Source organism: Chiroxiphia lanceolata, chromosome 6 (genome assembly GCF_009829145.1).
Source record: "Chiroxiphia lanceolata isolate bChiLan1 chromosome 6, bChiLan1.pri, whole genome shotgun sequence".
Taxonomy (NCBI): domain Eukaryota; kingdom Metazoa; phylum Chordata; class Aves; order Passeriformes; family Pipridae; genus Chiroxiphia; species Chiroxiphia lanceolata.
The window spans coordinates 13,139,986-13,161,252 of record NC_045642.1 but is presented as its reverse complement, the minus strand read 5'-3'; the positions used below and the strand labels follow the sequence as shown (position 1 = coordinate 13,161,252).

General features: G+C 35.6%; 1 protein-coding gene across 2 annotated transcripts in view; it reads right to left on the bottom strand.

Moving 5' to 3' along the window:
- Positions 1-6,995: 6,995 nt before the first annotated feature.
- Positions 6,996-21,267, bottom strand: part of INSC (INSC spindle orientation adaptor protein) — a 136,303-nt gene continuing 122,031 nt past the window's right edge. For both annotated transcript variants that reach the window (XM_032691019.1, XM_032691020.1), the window contains exons 10-13: positions 15,297-15,363; positions 12,299-12,454; positions 11,617-11,693; positions 6,996-9,681 (exon numbers count right to left, since the gene is read on the bottom strand). In XM_032691019.1, coding sequence (XP_032546910.1) covers positions 9,553-9,681; positions 11,617-11,693; positions 12,299-12,454; positions 15,297-15,363 — 429 coding nt within the window. In that variant the 3' untranslated portion in view covers positions 6,996-9,552. The remainder of the gene's footprint in view (positions 9,682-11,616; positions 11,694-12,298; positions 12,455-15,296; positions 15,364-21,267) is intronic.

The window sequence follows — 21,267 nt, the reverse complement described above, 5'->3', positions numbered from 1 at the left end:
ATATTTGTCTACATCATAGAATAAAACAAAAAAATATTTATGCTGCTCTTTTAAAAGCAGCTCAGATACACAGGACATTATAATATGTAAAACCAACCTAAGAAAAACTCACTCTCTTACAGAAAATTTCTGCTGTCTAAATTTCATTTTCTAAAGAGCTTTTAATATTCCTTTGCTTTTGGGACAAATTCTATATTTTCTAAAGAATATTAGAAAAAAAAATCATCAATGATTTCCAGGACAACAAAATGGGTTTTTTTGTGATTTTTTTTTTTTTTCGCATGACCAGGTGGTCCCAGGAGAAATTGAGTTTCTGGCTACATTCACCCCTTAAGACTTGGAAGACAATTAAGATGCATAGCAGTGCATAATGACCATATATTTCTGATAAGTTCAAGAGTGGTTTAAAGACTTCAGAAAAGTTCATTTGAAGGTCTGTAGATTATTTATTCTTCTACAGATTTCACCCAGATTGAAACAGCCAAACTGATTAAAGACATTACAGATGTAAGGAAAATTGGTTCTTAAGTGTTTTAGGAAGTGAGATAAGATTCAAATGCATCCACAGGACTTTTATATATGTCCTTATATATGGGATCAGGTCATTAGAACAAGTTAAAAAACTATCAGGCACTTTTTAAGAATATCTAAAACATTATTGTTTCAATTCCTTTCCCACCCAGCTGTAAAGGGGCCTCTAAATTACTGTATTGTCCACGGGATTTGTAGAATAGTAGCCAGAACTAACATGAAACTGAACAATAGCAACATTGTACTTCTTCTCAAGGAAAAGGAAAAATGCAGTCTGTGTTAAAACCTTGGACTGCTACAGGAGGATTGACTCCCTTTAGAAGATTGCCTGATTCCTTGCCTTTTTTTTTAAATAAACCTTCATGTTAAGCATTTAAAATTGTCTACTTCTATGAATAAAAGTTAAAATTGAAAAGAGATTTTTTGATTGAACTGTTTAAAGCAATTTATTGACCAAAAGTATGTACTGGAGGAGACAGTATGTAACTGTCCCTGAAAAAAAATGGTTATTAAGTTAAGTATTCCAGAAAACGCCTTAACGTTAAAAAAACAATGCTGTCTTTACACAGAAGAAACATATTAGTTAAGTGGTAAGTTTGATTGCAGTTTTTTAGATGTCAGAAAAGTCTGTAATGAGTAAATAGATAGTAAGGAAGATGATTCTTCAGCAGGCAAGTGTTACAAATAAAGCAGAAAAAAAGAGGTATGCAGACCAAATCAGAATTATCCACAGGGCTGCAGGTCTCAGCTGTCCTGATGTGAAAAGAGAGAAGTTACCACTCAAAGATTTTTTAAAAAGTGAACAAGTCCAAAGGATACTGAACAAAGGCAGTAGACACCTGAACTCGTTAGGGACCATGGAGCACTTTCCAAACGACAAAGACTTTGTTGAATCTTCAACAGGAGGAAGCACTTTCAGCAAGACCTTCAGTTTTGCTTGCATTTCATACATTTCCTGCCCCTTGGCCTCCCACAGGAAACAGACCTTCAGTTTGCACACAAGAGTGCTGCAAGTAAAACCATATGATGTTTGGTCACTTCCCCGTGACTGAAAAAGTAGCCCCTGGGTGAAAGAAGTTTTTTTTTTTTTTCTGTCTGCTGACACTGTAATGTCTGGACTCAAGGTAAAAAAGAACACAAAACCTATGTGAAATGTCCTGAAAGAAAACAAAATATGAGAACCTGTTTGGTACAACCTTATGCTAAGGTAGAGTACATAGAACTTCTGAGAATCACTGGACAGTGAAGGGTTGTTTTGGAACAGTTTGCAGCTGAGAGCTTTTTCCACTAGTGCAGTTGCTGGGCCTGCAGAAATGCCAAACTGAACCTTATTAAAAGAAATGCTTCATAATCCTAAAATTTTTACTTAACAGCAACCATGTTTTATTCTACTGATTCCAGCTAAGACCTGGAAATAGTTCTATATTAGAAAAAGTAGCCCCAGAATATTAATAAGATATATAATTTGTCTATTGAAAGTCTCCAGGGACCTGGTGTATTTATTCATATGCAGCAAGACTGTAGAAAGCAAAGTAATGGTTAAAGAATTTTTAACTGATTTTTATGGTGACTTCTCTTTAAACTAAATAGTTTTTCTTTTCTAGTTAGCTTTATAAAATAGCAGTGAGAGTCTATTTGCCTTTATTTTAATAGAAATATTTCTAAAAAAACCTATTTAAGATAATTTTTTAAATAAAAATATATTCATACTTCTTTAGTGAAAGATGTACGACCTCAAAAGTATCTGAGAACTATTTCAAAATACTTCTCTCAATAACACTTCTGTAGCAAAACCACGTTTTAGTGATCTAATTTTCATCGGCCTTTTCAATTATTTCCCATGCTAAATTATAACATTTAAATGAGAAGTAAAATAGCTACAATACCTTATTGATACACATAATGAGAAAAGTGGACAAATAGTAAAGGTGATCAGTGGTAAATGAAGAACTGAATATGAGAAGCAACAAAAGTATTACCACATGAAAGAGGCACTCAGATGAGCTTGCAAACAATAGAAGCATCAATAGGAAAAAAATGTTTGAAATCAGCTGTTCTTATTGAATGAAAGATGCAGCTGAACATGTGCTTGGACACAAAAGGCAACCATCTCCATTACAGCCATGTCAGATTACTAACTGCAAAACAAGCTGCAAAGACATTTCCACACAAGGAATATCTTAGGATCACAAACACAAAGAACATGTTGGTACTGCCAAAGGAGCTGGTCTTTTTATTAATAATTTTTTTAATATATATTATCTCTAAGTGACCTCAAATGAAAGGAGCAATCTTAGAGAACTTAGTATCATACAAAAAGATTCATACATTTCACTCCTCTAGTTTTTTCCTACTTAGGAAAGAAACAAAAAATGAGAGTAGAAACAATTCATGCACATTCATCCAGTCTTTGCAGTAGAATCCAGAAACTCCTTTTGAGTGCAGTACCCAGTATTTCGGTAACTATAAGTAAAGTGCTTTCAAAAGGGAAAAATAAATAAGATCTAAGTATTTGAGGAGAAATATTTCTCAGATGGTGATAACTGTGCAAGTGAGAAAACAGATAACCTTTCAGCCAAGATGTTAAACCAAGAGGTTGCCTTGGTGCAAATGTAACAGAGCAATGAGACAGAACCTGCAAACAAAACAAGTCACTGTCTTGGGTTTCACAGATGTTGGGTTTGAATTTTCAGTTGCCATATTGGGTCACGCAAATCCTTCAGCTGTCATTCACTCTAATGGGAAGCATTAATCAGCTGACATCAGGCAGAAAGGCACAGAGGAAGTTCGAAAGGAACAGAGTTGTGAACCGCCACACATATATCATCATTTGCAACTTTGATGAAAATCATATCCTTGATTCAAGAAAGGATTACTATGGTTTGCTACCTCAGTGCTTAAGCCACAGTAAGCACAGCAGCAGAGACTTCCATGCAAGGATTTAGCAATGGTCTTGATGGTAAGCAACTTCCATTTATACTTACAACATGCCAGCATGGGTTTGATAGGATGGCTTGAATCACCTGGAAATAGTCCTCATTTATCACTGTGTTACCTGTGGTGTTGCTAAGTCCCAGGATATGACTTGCAATGGCAGGTCCTGTCTTCTTCTTAGAGCTCAGTTTATTACTTTTTGGGAAAGAAGGCATGCTGAGTTTGAGGGGACTCTTTTTTGTTTGCTGTTGTGCAGCAGCTTTCCTGGCAAGTGCAATATTATTGATCAGCTCAATGATATTTCACTTATTGTCCAGGATAGCTCACTTTGGAGTTCCAAGTTAGTGTCCTGTGACCTGTTTTCTTTCTCCCTTTCTTCAAATGCAAGAGATTTTTCTCTAATAATAAATGTATAGTTGGTATAATATTCTGAGCTCAATGAACTGGTTCAGCTATTTCTTGCTTTAAAACACTGGCAAACAGGAGTCATTGTCTAGTACACACCAAATAAGTAAATAGTCTCTGTTGTTTGAGACATATAGTCCAATCTTGTAAAAATTTCTTGTTTGATGGAAATTGTACTTGAGAAGTAAACAGTATGTGAAACCCCAGCTGAAGGAGTGTCTTCCTTTTGTCTCCAGACTGGCCCTGGAATTCATCTCACTATTCCTTTTGTCTCCAGACTGAGCCTGGAATTCATCTTGCTGTTCATGATCTGAATTAATAGTCGGAGGTGTCTAGACATTTCCTCCAAACAAATCATCAGCAATTTTTCCATAGCCATTGGAGAAAAGAAGGAAGCTACGTGGTATAATTTATACTGCCTGTCTATGGCAGTCATTCTCTAAGAGAAAGTATTGCCCACTTCTTTCTGTGGTCTGCAGAAACCACCTAAATTACTGGTCTGGACTATGCTTACAAAATTGAACTTCAAAACAGTTGAGAATTACCCACTAGATAAAGCACCAATTCTTCTACTGGTGGACTAAACTTTAAATCACTGATTTGTAATAATCACTGCTCTGAAGAAAGCATGGCCTTTTAAATAAGTAAGTAGTTTAAAATGAAAGAGCTGTGACGTAGGGCAGTGTATCTTGCTTTGGAAATGAAAGGAAGAATCTATGAGCAAGCACATTGCTTAACATAAAAAACGTAGTCCTTAAACATTCATGTTGATCACAAAATTTTACAAGATGTTTATCCTTAGTTTCATACTCTGAGATTTTATTTTATTTATTTTATTTTATTTATTTATTTTATTTTATTTGTTAGAACTCTCCAGTTCTAATTCTAGCATGATCTTTGAAACCTTGGAGCTAGCTCTGGGTCTTCTTTACCGCAGTGCAGGCAAACTGACTTACAGAAGTCAGAAGAAGCAACATCAAATAAGACTTCCCTGGATTATTTTGCTCCCTTCCATAACTATTCTTTTGATGCAAGTGAAAACACGTGGCTGTTTCTGGATCTTTTTAGATGTATCTTCCTGATTTATCATAATCCTTGTCTTACCTGATGAGCACACATAACAGACATATCTTGTTAGGTATATCCTTTCGGAACTATTAAAAAAAAAAAAGATTTTTACAATATGTGGTATAAAAAAAAATAAATCAGATTAAGTAAATCACTTTGAAATCATGTGCATTATTAGGTCACATTCTGAAGACTGTGGTAGGCATAAACAAAAGCTAGTTAAGAGACAGTGGTAATCCAGAAAGTGAATGTATAAGCAGTGCAGATTTCAATTAGACATTTGTAACACAGGTGATCACACAGTGATAGGAGAGGTACCACATTAAACACACCTCCTTCTTCACACTATTTAAGCCTTCAAAGCAAATTAGCAGTATTATCTGCTTCATTTTTTTTTCCCACTGGTTTCCCATGGGTTCCACTGTGTTCTAGACACACTTCAGTTACTAAAACAAAAAAATCACTGACTGACTGTTGAATATTAAAGAGAAAAATCTTTGGTTTTCTAGTGTTTTTTCTTTAAGTCTAGTGGTTTTCCTTTTATTACTTTTATTCAATGATTATCTGACAGGGAACTGATCAATTCATACACTCTCAGTTAGCAGGTCTGATCGTAAAAGTACCAAAACCTGGAGTTAGGCTATTATACACGTTTTCTCTCAGGTTTTCTGGAGAATATGTTGGTTCTTCCCCCCATTGTAGGAACAATAAACAGTTCCTTTTGCTGTAGGTAATCTTTATTAGATTTATTTAACAAAGTATTTTTGTTACTTAGTTTCTCAGCAAAAACCTTATCAATTTAATAATTAGCAGGACCAAACCTTGGACTGTAACTGTCTTTTATTCAGAAAACTATCAATTATACAAATAGAACTCTCAAGAAATTTGTCACAGTTAGAAGAACAGGAACTCAGACCCAAGAGCAGACTAGAAAATAGAGATAATACAAGTATCTAAGATGGATGATCTGTTTTGCTTGTTCCTGGTTCTCTAGCCTCTTAAAGGCTGAAACTATTCACCTACCTTCCCATCAGCTATGCACTTCCAACTTCAATTAACAAATTCACTCTAGACCTTTCTTTAATGTTATCATCCCTCCCTCCCTTTAAAAATTAGAACACTAGTGAATAATTTACAGTGTCTAGAGTGCTTCTTTAAATACATTAACTTTAACATAAATTTAAACTGAAAATCAAAGCAGATTCCTCAAAATAAAAAAGCCAATGTTATTTTGACTGTTCATTGCTGTTGTTTAAAAGGAGATGGTCAACATACAAATTTGGAACAAGCCATATGAGATACCAGAATCATTTTGTACTAAGTGCTACAGAAGTCCTGTCTTTTGGATACAAACAGGCAACCCCAAAAACAGATATGATATCCAATTTACAAAGGCATTATCCAATCCCTTGTAGATACACATATTATTTTAAACAGAACAGGTCAGACGAGTAACATTCCACACAAAAGATTCATATACCAAACACACAATAAACTGAGAAAAAACCAAAATTTATTCCATGAATGAAACATCTGGGCCCTGAATATCTGTAAACAGTTCAAACAACAGCTGAAATTTGAAGACGTTATCCAAAATCACTGGAATGTAAATCGAAATTACAAAGAATCCTGCAATTCACTGCACATTTGTGAAAGGTTTCTAATCTCATACAAAATCGAAAAAGTTCAGAAGAATTTAAATGATACAACATTTCTAACAAGCATAATATGCAGTTGCTGGAGTGATTAAGCTAATATCTAACCTACATGCAGTCTCTGTAGGTCAGTGAGTCCACATATATTAGTTGATTTGGGAATGTATTACACATACTCTCTCCTTCCTAACTCTATATGTATATACACAGGGAGTCCAAGGGTTGAGTCACCAAAATACTTACTTTAGGGTAAATTTTAATATGAAATATTTTGTTTCATACTACATTGAAATAAAAAATGTTTATTCTGGCTTAAACAGTTCATTGTTTGGTTGGTTGGTTGGGGTTTTTTTGTTTAAAAACCGAAGAGTCACTTTCTAAGCAAACATTTTTAATCCAGTATTTATACAGAAGCAATGAGAAAATAATTCAATATTTTCATTGAATTATTATTTCCGAGTTAATTAAGCTGTAAGGTAGAGGTATGTCTATTTTCTCATAAACTTTACCATATATAAAAACAAAGTGCACCACGCTAGATGAAAAAATCAGACCTAGCTAAAAGGGTTTTGAGGACACCTAGGTGATTAAAAGGTCCAAAATGGCTCTTTCAAGATGTATTTTCTAATACAAATGAGAGATCCACCTAAATGTGTTTTGGTTTTATAATATAAACAGCCATATTCATAATATGAACACATGTAAAAGGACAATATGGGCCAGAATTATGGCTACATAGTTACAGATTGAGAGTATCTGTAATAAATTCAATTGATGTGGATCCACATTACTGTATTTGAGAGCAAATTAATTTCTACTGACCTGCTCACTGAATATTTGATTGACCTGTTAGAAACGGCATTAAAACATTATGAGTCACAGTGGTATTTTCTTAATAGCTCCTTCAGTTCACTTTGCATTTGTGGAAATTTTTTGAAATGAGATTTCAACTTCACCTGTTATGGGATAAACCCTACTCTGTCTACAAGCTCATATCTTTAGTGTTAGTTGCAGCTGACAGAATGAGGTTCATTCACAACAGAATCTGATGTGTTGTATTCTGTCAGGGATTGCCAGGCTATCAGAACAGTGCAACAGGACCTTAAGTTTTTTTTAGTGTAATTTATGAGTTCACTTTTTATAACAAGAATGTTGATTTTAACATTTAAAGCATCCATGGTTTATTTCTGCTTAGTGAGGAAAGTGTTAAAGTCCATTGGTAATATAATATTTTTAAAGCTGTACAGTACTATACACTTTAACAACCTTGGAAACTTAAGGAGCTGTCTCAAAGTAAGAAAACAAAGCAGAATTCATCTCTGCGCTTACTAGAAAATTACATCTGTGAAACATCTGATTCAACACTTCTCTTTGAGTAGTTGCTTTTGACAGAGGTCATTGTAGGTTTTCTAACGTTTTAAAATTCGGTCAAGACAGAGCTTATTAAATGAAGAGCTCACAAGAAAGAAATGTTAAGGCAGAGACTTCTTAACCCATGTACTCAAGGGAAGAGAAAAGTAGCCACCACGTATCACCGACCGAACCAGGACAGATTTTTCAGACACAGAAAATGTGGAAGACAGTCACAACTTCTCAATTTCCTGGTTCCTCTCATCTAAATGCCACATAATACTAAATAAACATTAATTAATTAAGCTGCTTAACATATCTACTAAGTACAGTAAGGAAGAAATGTGCTTACTTTTTTGGCAGAAGTCCTACTACCCTAAAGTCGCTGATCACAAAATGATTCAAAGCAATAGTTGCAAACCATCAAGAAAAAAATTATATATATTTTATAATCTACAGAGTGCTTTGTGAGAAGTTAAGGGGAAAAACACTCTGAAGATATTGCTCTTCGAATAATTTTAAATATATATTGTTTCTCAATAAAAAGAAAAAGCAAGAACTTAGAAGAATGTTCATGAAAAAAAAAATCAATTTTAAAATCAAGTCTATTCTTTAAGTTGTTATCCATTGGCAAAATCTCCTCAATTCCAAAATATCCTCAAAGTTCTATTTCATTTTAGAAATAGAGGACTAGTTAGAAAAACAGAAAAATGGAAATTCAAGTTACAATTATCTGTTCTCATTATTTAACATATACATGCACAACTTTTCACAAAAGTAGTAGCAGCATGAATATTAAAAACATGTCTAGACATAAGCACCTCCAGTTCTTTTAAGGCTTGGAAAAGAGAGAAAATTTTCAGTATGTAATGATTTTAAATCTTAGAGGGATAACCTCACATTATGAAATAAAACATACATCAGAGATTTTTCTAGAATTTTATCAATTTCTTCCAGAAATTTCAATAAATGTAAATAGTTTTCTGCAAGTGTGTATCCTCTAGAGGAGCATATCTTTATACAACATAAGAATGTCCTCTAACATCATTCAAAGCCAGTATTTGAAAATTTTCTGGAAGTTTTTCTCTCAGTTACATATTTCATAATTCTATTGAAAACAACAACAGTAAAGAACTGGACTTCAACTGTAACATCCCTTTCATTTCAAAGTACATACTTGCAGTTTTTAGGATTATTTTTCTTCTAAAACAGCAAATGCATGAGGCTAAAGCGTTTATTAAAAAAAACAGTAAAATGTCCTAACTATAGAAAAATATCAGAGATAAAACATTATTAGAAGCATTTAACATCATAGCAACAAATTCTTGGCTTCATTACCTTGATTTAACTATATTAAACAAAACAACATTTTGTTAGATGGCAATGATAAGGTCTGTTGATGTGTCTTGGCAGGAAAATAAAATAAAAAATTGTCTTTGCAAATCACTGAAACAAGTCTGTTCATTCTGTTCCTTTTCTCCTACAAAATGCATGTTCATGGGTTTAGAATAAATAAGTCATAAATAACAACAGGATTAAAAAAAATAAAATTGTATATGTATTATCTTACTGTATACTTATCATGCTGATTATCATTTTTGGCTCACATTTATACAAAGCTCTCTTCCATATTAGTGCATAACAGAAAAGAGTCCACAAGTCTGGGCTTTACTAGCTGCTGAAAATCTGAATCTTCAAGTCCATCAGGACTCATAACTGCTAGTCTTCGTAAGGCTGCCTGGAAAAACAAAACAGCACAGTTGTAATGCAGTTAGGTTTGACAAAGTCTTCATTGCAGAAATTCATTGTAACTATCTCAAAATAATAGCCAGGACTCAGAACTGAACCGTGCAGGTTGAATTCTCCTACCTGGCTAATCTCTTGTTACTGTCTTCACCTGTCAGATGAATCTCCCCTCAAATGCAGCTAATAAACAACAATTCTTCTGGGGCACATTACTTTTAGACCTGAGTAGAAGGGACAGCGTGATGTTAAAGGACAGAGGTGAGAATCAGAGGACTTTGACTGTAAAGGTATCTCTGATCTGCTGCACATCTCACGCTGCCTCTTTGTATCTCGACCCTCCTCTCACCTTTTGTCTTATTTATGAGAACTATAAGTCATCTGATTCAGAAAATATCTGCTACCAAAGTTTTATGCAATGCCTGCCATAGAAATCTTCTAGGTACTAGTGTAGAAAGAAGCAGTACATTTCAAACAATTTAGGAACAAATAAAACTGACATTTGTTCTGATTATGAGGCTGTACCATAAAAATCGCATTGACATTACTATTGTCTTCATAAACTCTTCCCTTCTAAGCAGTTATTTGGTTTTCTCACTGGAGAAAAATGTACAACAACTACATACCTTCTAGCAACTTGATGTGACATGCAATTGGAAAGCAGACTGGCTTTCCTCAAGATCAAAAATTGTCTTCTGTTGATAAAGTGTGATAGCTAAAGTGTGATAAAGTGGGATCAGCTTACCCTCTCTGTGTTGTTTGTCAGTGAAGCACTAACACAAGAGTTTATTGCCCGCTTCAAAATACATAAAAAATAAACAACCACGCTAAAAATACCAAACAGTACAAGCCCTCCACTTCACGGACAATACCTATCAGACCTTGAAGCAGCTTACGTCTCCAGGACAATATTTTTGCCACATGTTTATTAGAAAATGTCTTCAGGCAGTTACTAAAATATCCAGAGAAGCAGAGTTGCTGAGACAGGCAGGTAACGTCTCAAGCAATAGACATGAATTCAAGGAATGTGCAGCAGCAACTTCCATGAGACAGAAAAAATCATAGCTGGTTTGCTGCCATCTCCCTGTGGTCTCTGCTTTAGCCATACAAGACTAACATGTAGGAAGGATAACCTCTGCATTTCTTGTGCTCATATTCATACTTTCTTCATCCTGAATGAGTCCTGCTTAAACGAACAAGCTGCAGTAACCGAGTTTCACACTTAAAATAACATTAATACTATAAAGTATTGTCAAACAACATTCTTCAGTCTTCATTTCTCAAAACCTATGTCCTAACCCTAGATCACTCGTGTGCCCAGAGCACTTTCATAAAATGCTGGGTGAAATCACTCATCTCCAACAGTCATTGGGAGCTCACAGTCCACGCAGTGCAGGGCCAGCAGCTGGGATCTTTCTCCTGAGTAGAGAAACTGTTAACCTTCTGTTGCCCTGTCCTTGGCTGGGCACTATATTTTCTTGGAGACTCAAATAGAAAAAAAAAAATAGACTGTAATAAAAGCAAGTAATATCTTTTCCTCTTTTTGGACACTTTACATAAATATTTCTATATATATATGTGTGTGCAGATAAAGGGCTGCTATCCCTTGACTCAAGGGTAATTTCGGTAAAGAGCATCATCAGAGAATGGAATTTAGAAATTAACAAATCTTTAAATTCTGAAGTGTTCCAGTGAAAATTTTTGGTGCTCAAAAATGTGAAGATGAAGCCATTTTTCCTTATGTGCTTAAATCTTCAATCAGAGGATAAATAATTGACAGTGTACAGGATTATGCTTAAGGGGAAAAGCAGGAGACCCTGACGTGAATTTAAAACATTCCTGCAATACTTATGCATTTTGAAATCTAAAGGGATGGTTTTTTTCTTAATTTTCCATTATAAGCTTGAAAGAAAGACTAAAATGTACATACCAGACATGCCACTAGAACAGAATCGCTGTTATTTCTTTCGGTTGGTGATCTGCAAAGTTTAATTAGGCGAGGAATACCTGAATGCACAAAAGAGTGTCAGGAGAAATAATTTAGAAAAACAACTTATTTTGAGATGTGTAATATTTATCTTTCTTAGTAGACATGATCTCTAATGTAAAGATGATACGCAAATACTTAAGGGACTTTTCATGGAGCTATGCAGATCAGAGTAGTCATAATTAATAGCTGTAAAGCATAAACAAATAAATTGGGTTTATTTGCTATTGCTCATTCAGAGCAGAAACTGCGACCTCCATTTCTTCCCTATCAGTCCTCCCCTACACCGTTAAAAAACTCCAACTCAAAGAACCTGCTCCCTCCCATTGGATTCATTCCACTGACAGATCCTGCACAAGGGTTTACGTAAAGGAACGGAGGAGGCAGCAGTGCCAGTTGGCACAGTAAGACACAGTTCCACGTTGAGTGGATACTGCACCTCAGGTTCCTCTGGGAAATGAGCCAGAGGTTCATTTAGCTCAACCTCCTCAGTCATTTCTGGACAGACTCTACAGGGAATATATTCCATAAAGTATACCAAGCGAGGCTATTAAAAGAGTTTCTCGTTTACTGGCAGTTCCTCCTTCTTTGTCAGTCTGATATTAAGCTAGAGATACATCCTTACAGCTGAGTTTTACAGCTGCATCTGCCACTTCAGGATCCCGGCTGAGTCGTGCCAGTGTAACTGCAGATTTCTGTTGGACTCGCTCGCAAGCAGCAACTTCTGCTGAACTTCCTGAAGATGATTTCTCAAAGAGCATTTCCATTAAAAGTTGAATACCTAGAAGAAGGTAAAGAGCCACTGTTATCCTCTCTCCAAAAAAAAAAAAAACTTGGTGCAAAAAAAGTAAAGGGAAAAAGGAAGCAAGATAAATACAGACTTGCCCAAATAAGTCATGAAGGATGCATAAATGTGGACAGCAATTTGGACATCAGCATTCAGGCACATCTGATCTGTGCATAAGTTTGTCTTCAATGGGAAGCTACAGAATTTCTGGAACTAGAAAATGCACTATCTCTTCCCTTCTCCAACCTTCTGACTCCCCTACAAGTTGGTATTTTAGTTTTCATGAATTTATTTCAGTCAAATTAATTGCATTTCTTTATTTCTCTTCCAAACTGACCTGAAGGTAATCACTATCTAAAACCTGTAGTGACGTATTTCAGATCTCTACATGAAGTTTCACTCTGAATTAAATTTTTTTTTCAGTTTATGTATTTTTAAATAAGTCTTTAAAAGTTTTCTTCTCAAACTGTTTGAGTGTACTTTAGAATGGGGAATCCTTTAGTGAAGGAAACTATGAGATTCTGTCTCTTGAAGTTTACTGTGTGACTGACTCTTTACTTCAGAAGAGACAATGTTTTCCATGTCAAAATGACTTCATTAACCTATTATTTCCTGTAGGAGTTGATATTCTTATTGTAGTTCCACAAAAATACTTGAGACTGTACTGATTTCTATTTTCTAGATTATTTTAAGTGTAAAGACAATTATGTACTATTAGACTCCATACGCTATTAGGCATTCAGATTACTTCAGGTAGCATCAGAGGATTTTAACTGTTATAACGTTTGCATAAATAATTCAGAGAATTACCATCAGAATCATACATCTAGATAATAATCAACTGACATACTTAAAAAGTCAGAGAATACTTTAAGAAAGTATCTAAACTCTCTAGCATTCAAAACCCCTGCTCGGTTTGTGAATCTGGCCTCTGACCAGCATCTGAGTATTACAACATTGGGCAACACAAGATGCCTGTACACACAAGCTGAGTGCCAACCCTTCTCAAAAGCCAGTGGGAAAATTCTTCTTGTGAACTTCCACTATGGAATGTATACACAAACTTTGTCCCATTGTCCTTGACAATCTGCATGTACATGTCCCCCCACTCTAGTATCTGGCATGAGTTAGGCTTAGTTGGCATAGCTCTTAGTATAATTTCGTGAACTTCAGTCAAGTTTCTGCTGAAGTAGAAGCAGATGAAATACGATCAAACACCTGTCCCAAATAACAGAAGAGGTTTTGATGTGCTCAAGGAAATAGACAGCCTAACTACAAAACCAATCTCTTACTCATAAAGGAGTGTGAAAACTTCCAGGGCATATCTGGACTGTAAGTATTGACAACAGAAGATCAGCCCAAGTCAAACAGACAAATCGCCAAAATGGTTTTTTCTACTCAAACCTATAATTACAGACACCTGGGTCCTGGGAAATGTCAGGATCTTCCCAAGAGTTTCTAGAAAAGACTCTGGGTAGGGGAAGCCACATATGTCTGCATCAAGAAGTCCAGGAGTGCCTCTCCAAGTTCCAGGAACACAACGAGCTTGGACCAGGAGCATGGCAGGAACCACGAAATGGACCTGACCAACCTCGCTCTGGGATTGCCCCATCCTCCCCATGAGACAAGGAGGTCACGTGAGAAATGATCATGCTAACCTGCCTTGCTTCTCCCCCCTTCACTGCATTGTCTTCTACACGGGATATGGAAATTTTACACGTTATTTGTAAAATTGCATGTATCTGTGATTGAATTGCTTCAGTATCCAGATTCATTCAACCTCCACGTTGTCATTTGTTTCTGAAACTGTGACACCTCTCTACCTCTGCAAGGACATCAAATGCACACTTACCTCTGGGCACACATGGATTGCATAGTACCTGACCCTTGCCAGTCATATTTGTATGCATAGAGCCCAAATTTTCTATTAAAATGCAAGAAACATCTAAATCCAATATTACATTGAAATTGGTCAGTTCTCTTTGAGGGCCTGCTTCTATGGATATAATTTCTGAAATACCTTCTCCCACCTACAACCAACCATGTCTGAGATGCAAATGAATCCAAGCTAAAACCATTCCTATGTAAATGTTAATTTTAAAAGTAAGGAGGGGATATTCCTAGGTCAGAAAAAGCAATATATGGGAAGTTTCACTGTAATATCTCCCCCCCTCCCCCAAAAAAAAAAGCTGTCTTACTATATTGCTTGGCCATGAATTTGCTGGCAGATGTATTAATAAGGCATTTATCCTTATTCACAGACTTAGTAACTTCTAAGACTTCTGGTGGGTCTATAACACACAGGGTTTTTTAAACATAATGAATTTTGCATAATATGATATTTAAAGATATAAGGGGAAAAAAACCCTGGCAACTGCAACTGCTGTATAGTGATAAAAACATGAAACTTCAAAATTTATAATACCTCTTAATGCTTGTGAAAAAAAGTGACACAAAATGCAGGTATGCATGGCTCAGTGTCAGGTGATGTCTTTCAACATGTAATAATTGCCACCTTATACAGTGTAATTACCAGAATAAAGGCTATTGAAACACTTTTTTCTACTTTACTTTGCATCTATGAGTAAGCCACACACAGAGAACAACAGTAATGTGGTCATAAATGCAAAGTTTTCTAAAACAGTGTTATAATATTTTATTTATATCATTCACAAAGAACCATCCCCAGGACTCATTTTGCACCCTGCAGCAATGTGCAAGAGATAAGATGCAAAATGAAGTTTTATTAGTGAAGCCTTTCTCCTTTACTTAACTTTCCCATCTATCCACATTCTCCTGAAATTAATAAAAAATAAAATTCAGCTAAAATACATACCATTTCCTTGAATGATTTCTGAAGCACACTGGTCCAACACAGACATGTTTGCCAATATTGTTACCACCTGTTGTTAAAAAGAGAAGGAAGTATGAAGTCTAGCCCTACAATTCAATAATATTAAATAACACTATGGCTTATAAAATTAGTATGACAGAAATATGTCCAACTCAATAAAACTAAAAAGCATTCTTGCAGCTGGACAGCCTATTCCCACCTCTGTGATTTCTCAGGGGTCTTTATCTCACATATGGCTGCTAACTGAAAGCCAGACAACAAGAAAAGTGAGGTCTCCTCTTATCACAGTTTTATACTCATGCACAAAATCTATCTTACAGAGATCTGTGCAGCAGGTTTGTTCAGTGGTCAAATTGGTAGAAAGAGGAGGATAAAAATTTACAAAACTCAACTAACAGAAAAAAACCCCACCAACTAGAGTCCTAGCTCAGCCAGGAGCTGCCTACCCTCAGGAATCAGTCCCATAGTCCCATTTCAGCTCAGGCAGAGCTCACAGTGAAAGCAAAGAACCAGCACACATTCCTTAGTGCTGTTATTGCCACTTTTCTGGTTCAGGGTTCAGCTGAAATACTGAGAAATCCTCACAAGAGATTTGGAGTTTTGAGCCTTGAGTCAAGTGAGTATTTAAGGAACACTTTTCAGTTTCATTGAAGCCACGAGCTGTGGGCATGTCAAAGCACTGTCCCAAAAAGAGCTGGATTAAAAATCTGTTTATACCTTTCCTCAGCTAAGACAACAGTCAGGCTTTGTACCAACAGAAGCACACTTTAAGATCTTGATTAACAGAATTTCTTATCCAAAATTGTTTTAACTGTTTTCAAGATTAGGTTTAACTCAACTTGCTTTAAGTGATGCAGCAAGTCATTGACCATGCAGTGCTATTGGCCTTCAGTCACCCATTCCCTTCACGGATCCTGATAAATGTTCTTTTTTACTTTATGCTTCAAATAGCTTGCTTTTTAGATGCAAACAATACCTACATCTCAATATTTGCAGCGTATTTGAGACACCAAGTAATAAATGCTATAGATCACTAGAACACAAAATAGAAATAGTATTCTTTCCTAAAAAGTTTTAGTTTTCTCTAATCCAGTTCAGAAAAACTGATCAGCCTCAGAAACACCAGTCAATTTTGGAAATGTTTATCAGCTTTTTAACAGCACAGTGTCAGTTCACAAACAATCAAACTTCTTAGATGCAAGTAGGCATGAGATCAAATCACCATTCTGATCTCACTTTGCCATTTTAAAAACAAGGATGACTCATTTCCGACGCTGTGACATAAAGGTCTTCCACTTTTGAAGGTAGTGTTACAGTGTCATCTCTCTGAATAAATATACTTACTTAGGATGCAAATGAGTTGCCGAAACTGTACAGAGTGACAGGTAGAAATATGGTAACAGTATATGTCTATGTATTTATTCCATATTAATTATTAACTGTGTTTCAGGCAGAGTGTATATGTTTTCTCATTCTAAATTATATCCTGTTAATGAAAATTGCTTCCTCTGTGCAGAATCTGTGCCCCATGTGGCTCTCTAAGCCACAGATGAAGAATTCAATTAACCACAATTTGAATACATGCCAATTATTCCACTGCTTCAAGTTATTTTGTCTAATAAGTATTTTCATACATAAAAATATTTTCTGTGCAACTTTTGACACCAAAGATTTTTTGAGGTTATATCTATACTTCCTTTGGGTTGATTATGTGGCCCCTACATTTTGCAATGTTTATAAACTAGCCTAGGGGGTTTATATGTAACCTTCTCCTAAAGGGTGTATAAAAGACTCTTATGATTAATAACCATCAAGTTCTACCTACATTATCTTTTAAAATCATAGCAGGACTCAAAAAGTAGTTAATCCATAAATTAGCTCACTCCATATAGATAGATATTTTTTTTCCCCAGAAAATTCCATTTTCCTGTGAAGTAAACAATGTAACATGAAATAGCGTAACGTAAACATATAGCAGGCAAGCTGAATAAAGAGTAGACTTTAAATGCTTTATTTCTCCTATACTTTCCGATTTTAAAATTCATTCAATTTACATGAAAATCTCCTCTGTAATACAGACCAAAGTTCAAGGAAGTTTCCTACTAAATATGAACTCTCTAGAGTAAAACAAAAACTTAAATGCAGACTCCATTTGCTTTGAAAAGTAACACTTCTTTGAGCACTGGTATTAATGAAGTCTCATCTCTTTTGGATTTAGAGTTGATCAAAAACTATAAGCACAAGTTTTCCAGTAGCATCTCTCCTGCTGTTAATTTTATTTTTATTTTTTTTTTTTGTCTAATGACACGTAGGCTTACACTACAGTCTTTATCTTATGCTCTTTTCCCATCATCTGGCTCCAAATTTCATAAAGCCTTAGGCAGTTTCTCAAAAGTAACTATGAAGTCCTGCTGAATCAGCAAACCAGTTCAGACATTATTGTGAAACATGGAGCACTCAAACAGATACAGATAAAAGCAACTGCCTAACCCTAATTTTGCAGTTGAAAATTACTGGGAGAAATAAATACCAAAACCTCTCTCAGAACTGAATAATTTTCAAATAATTGAGAGACTTGAAAATATTTAACATGGAATCTCTTCTGTTCAACTGCAATATTTAATATCAATTTCATTAATCTTCGAGTAGTTGTTCCTGTAAAAGATTACACTCTAAGATTACAAAGCACTGGCACCTGACACAATTTATGATTTTTGCAATTTTTCTGGATTCCATACAATGAACTTGTGGTCAGCTCAAAGCATAAAAAAGAACATATCCCAAAGACAGGACACGTGAGTCCTGATCATCTTCCAGAGCCATCCTATCATGCAGAAAGAATGTGCTGAAGCCACCCACAAATTCCAGTACCCTAGTGATATCTTGATCTGTGGTATTTGCAGATGTGCTATTGAGCAAATACTGCCAGAGATTTCCTAGAGGAGAAGAAAAGAAGAAAAAAGAAATTGCTTCATCCTATGTGGAGTTTTTTAACACAACATCTGATCTCAGATTCTATTGCCAAACCTAATGCAGGATTATAGCGGACTGCCTCAGAAACCATATGCTGGAAGAACTGATCCCATCAAACTTAATTCCCTGCCCCAGCACCTATATCTTTCCTTGGCAGATCTGCTTTGGAGGTAGAACTTGATACCTGCATTTCCAGTATCTGTATTCTAGCAGTGCTCTCCAATAGATTGATCCTGGCTGGTCCACACTCCATTCTCTGTTATCCTGATCCCCCAGAAATTGCAGGTACGTCTCTAGAGTAGGAGTCTGATAAACGTGGTGGTTCCAGTTTTCTCTGTGAACTGGCAGCCCTAAAATTACTGCAACTCATGAAGACCACGTAAAAATAGACTTGATCAACAAATAGTCATCACAGAAGCATGGAATGGTCTGGGTTGGAAGGGACCTTAAAGATACCTAGTTCCAACCCCTTGCCATAGGCAGGGATACCTTCCACTAGACTAGATTGCTCAAAGCCCCATCCAATCTGGTCTTGAACACTTCCAGGGTTGGGGCATCCACACTTTCTCTGGGCAGCCTGTTCCAGTGCCTCACCACCCTCACAGTAAAGAATTTTTTTCCCAATATCTAATCTAAACCTACTGTCTTTCAGTTCAAAACCTTTTCCCCTTGTCCTCTCACTACATGCCCTTGTAAAAAGTCTCTCCATTATTCTTGTAGGCTCCCTTCAGGTCCTGTAAGGCTCATTACATTTGTTTGCCACCAGATGAAAGCTGAATGATTCAGGTCAGTGTCACATGAGTTACACTACTAAAAACAACCAGAGGAAAGGAACAGCCCTCTAGGGTTTATCCTGTGTTCAACACCTGCCTTTTATCACGTGCTGTGCACCACACACCTAAACCACGCGGTAATGAGACACAGTAAAACGTAAAACGCCAGGAAAAGAATTCTCAGACCAGCTCATGTTTTAGCACTTTTTGAAAAGGCACCAACTTATCAAGATATTAACATGCAGAGAGTCCCACTGAGACTAGTAAGATTTTTCACAAGACTAAGATACCAAGCAGTTAACTTTTAGAGTTTAAAAAAACCCCACACCTAAAATTAAAAAGCTTTGAAAGTTCACCTTTAAATGGTTTGTTGGTGAGTTAAGTATGCAGAGATATTTGAGGGGGAAAGGCTCCTTTAGGTCTGTGGAATATTTCCCTATTTAATAAATAAATCTAAAAAATAATAGAATTATTTCATACATTTCAAATGTCAGTACAGCATCATCTTGCTGTGGAAATTAATCTGAAATCTAATGAAAAATCTCTATTTCTATAGGTAAAATCAGTAAACAGATAGTAAACAAAGATACCTCTCTAGTGGCAATATCATCCATTATCATAAAATTGGCAGTGCTGATCTTGGTTACTCTAGTAAACAAAATCTATTTTCATAATTTGAAAATTGTTTTTATTTCCACAGAGTTTCCTTCCACTCCCTCCACTTTTCACACATACTGAATTTATGAGTGATGAAGCTTCCTTTACAGTTCTGTAGTCTGCTTTGCACTGAGCTGTAGAAATTTCACTTGTAAAAAGTTATTTAAATTTGAGAAACCAGGGTTAATTGAGAACCTTAAAATAGTTTTTTTCAAACAACAGTCACCTTGGAAATTCTCTCACTAAAATATGTAATTACGAATATTAGTAACTATTGCTGGCTAATGCTAGTCACTAATGGTGACTAATGTTCATTAACCAGTGTACAAAGGTACTGAATGTTTGTTGCAAAAGTGAAAACTAGATGAAAATGTTTTGCTATAAAGTAAGATACATACACTGAGAGTGTAAATCCCAAATGCTTTAGTTAACAAAGAGATTTAAACCTAAAGAAAACATAAGAAACAATAACTTTGTTAACTTTGATAACTTTCCCTTAATGGGGGATTTAAGATGATGTGAAATTGTTTCCCATTATTGTGAAACCAACTACTCAGAAAGATGCAATAGGATTTGGAAGATGAAAGCATAAATTTAAGCCTGTTAAGGGACAATATCTTCCACAGGTGAGGGTCCCTTACTTCATTTGTGGGAGGATGAGGTGTCTATAGAGGTAGAAGATGTGATGTTAATATACCTTTATTGATAATAAAGGCACACTGCTCAGTCAGCTTTTATTAACAGCCCTGACATAAAAAGAAAGACACACACTCAAAATAAAAATTAGCAAGTAATGTAATTGAGTGGCAAAGCAGATCAATATAGAATTGCTAATTCTCTTAGCTAATTACTCTTTTAAGGCTGATTCATCACTAAGTAATATTAATTTTTGTACATATTATAAGAGCATTTTGTAATTCATTCAAATAAATGACATAAGGGTAGATCAGAGTGTGTCTGCAAAGCTCCAGATATCCGTCTTCAGAAACAAAGAGGCATTTAACAACTACTCAGAAGCAGGATGGAGTCTTTGTTTCTGAATGTAAGTTAAAACCATCAAACTGTCACAATTCAAGATCCACCCCACAGAGAGACAGCAAAACAGTACATATAGAGTGAGTCAAGAACAAGAGTTACATTAAGACAAGGTAGGAAAAACCTTTCAAGATACTATCTATTGAGACAAAAAACTTCACTAAGAAATCCCCAGAAATTTTCTCTGGGGCATTATATTGCTTAAAATAGAAAATAATTCCCATTGCTTCTGAGAGCCATTTTTGTGTTTAGGAATTAAATACACCTAGATAAGCTGAAGAAGCAACTTTGTAGGAAAAAACTTTGCTTGCCTAGCTGGAATCAAACCCTGAAATCAGGGTTTGAGTATGTGGTAAGAAACTTAGTTACTCCCATTTCAGGATCAGTTCAACCTCCACTAACTCAAGCAGAGTGGTCAGGAAGTAATTTCTGATGCCCTCCTAGAAGGTAATAATTTTCTAGTTGAGGAAGAAAAAAACCCCAGAAACTGCAATCTGTAGAAACACTGTTTACTA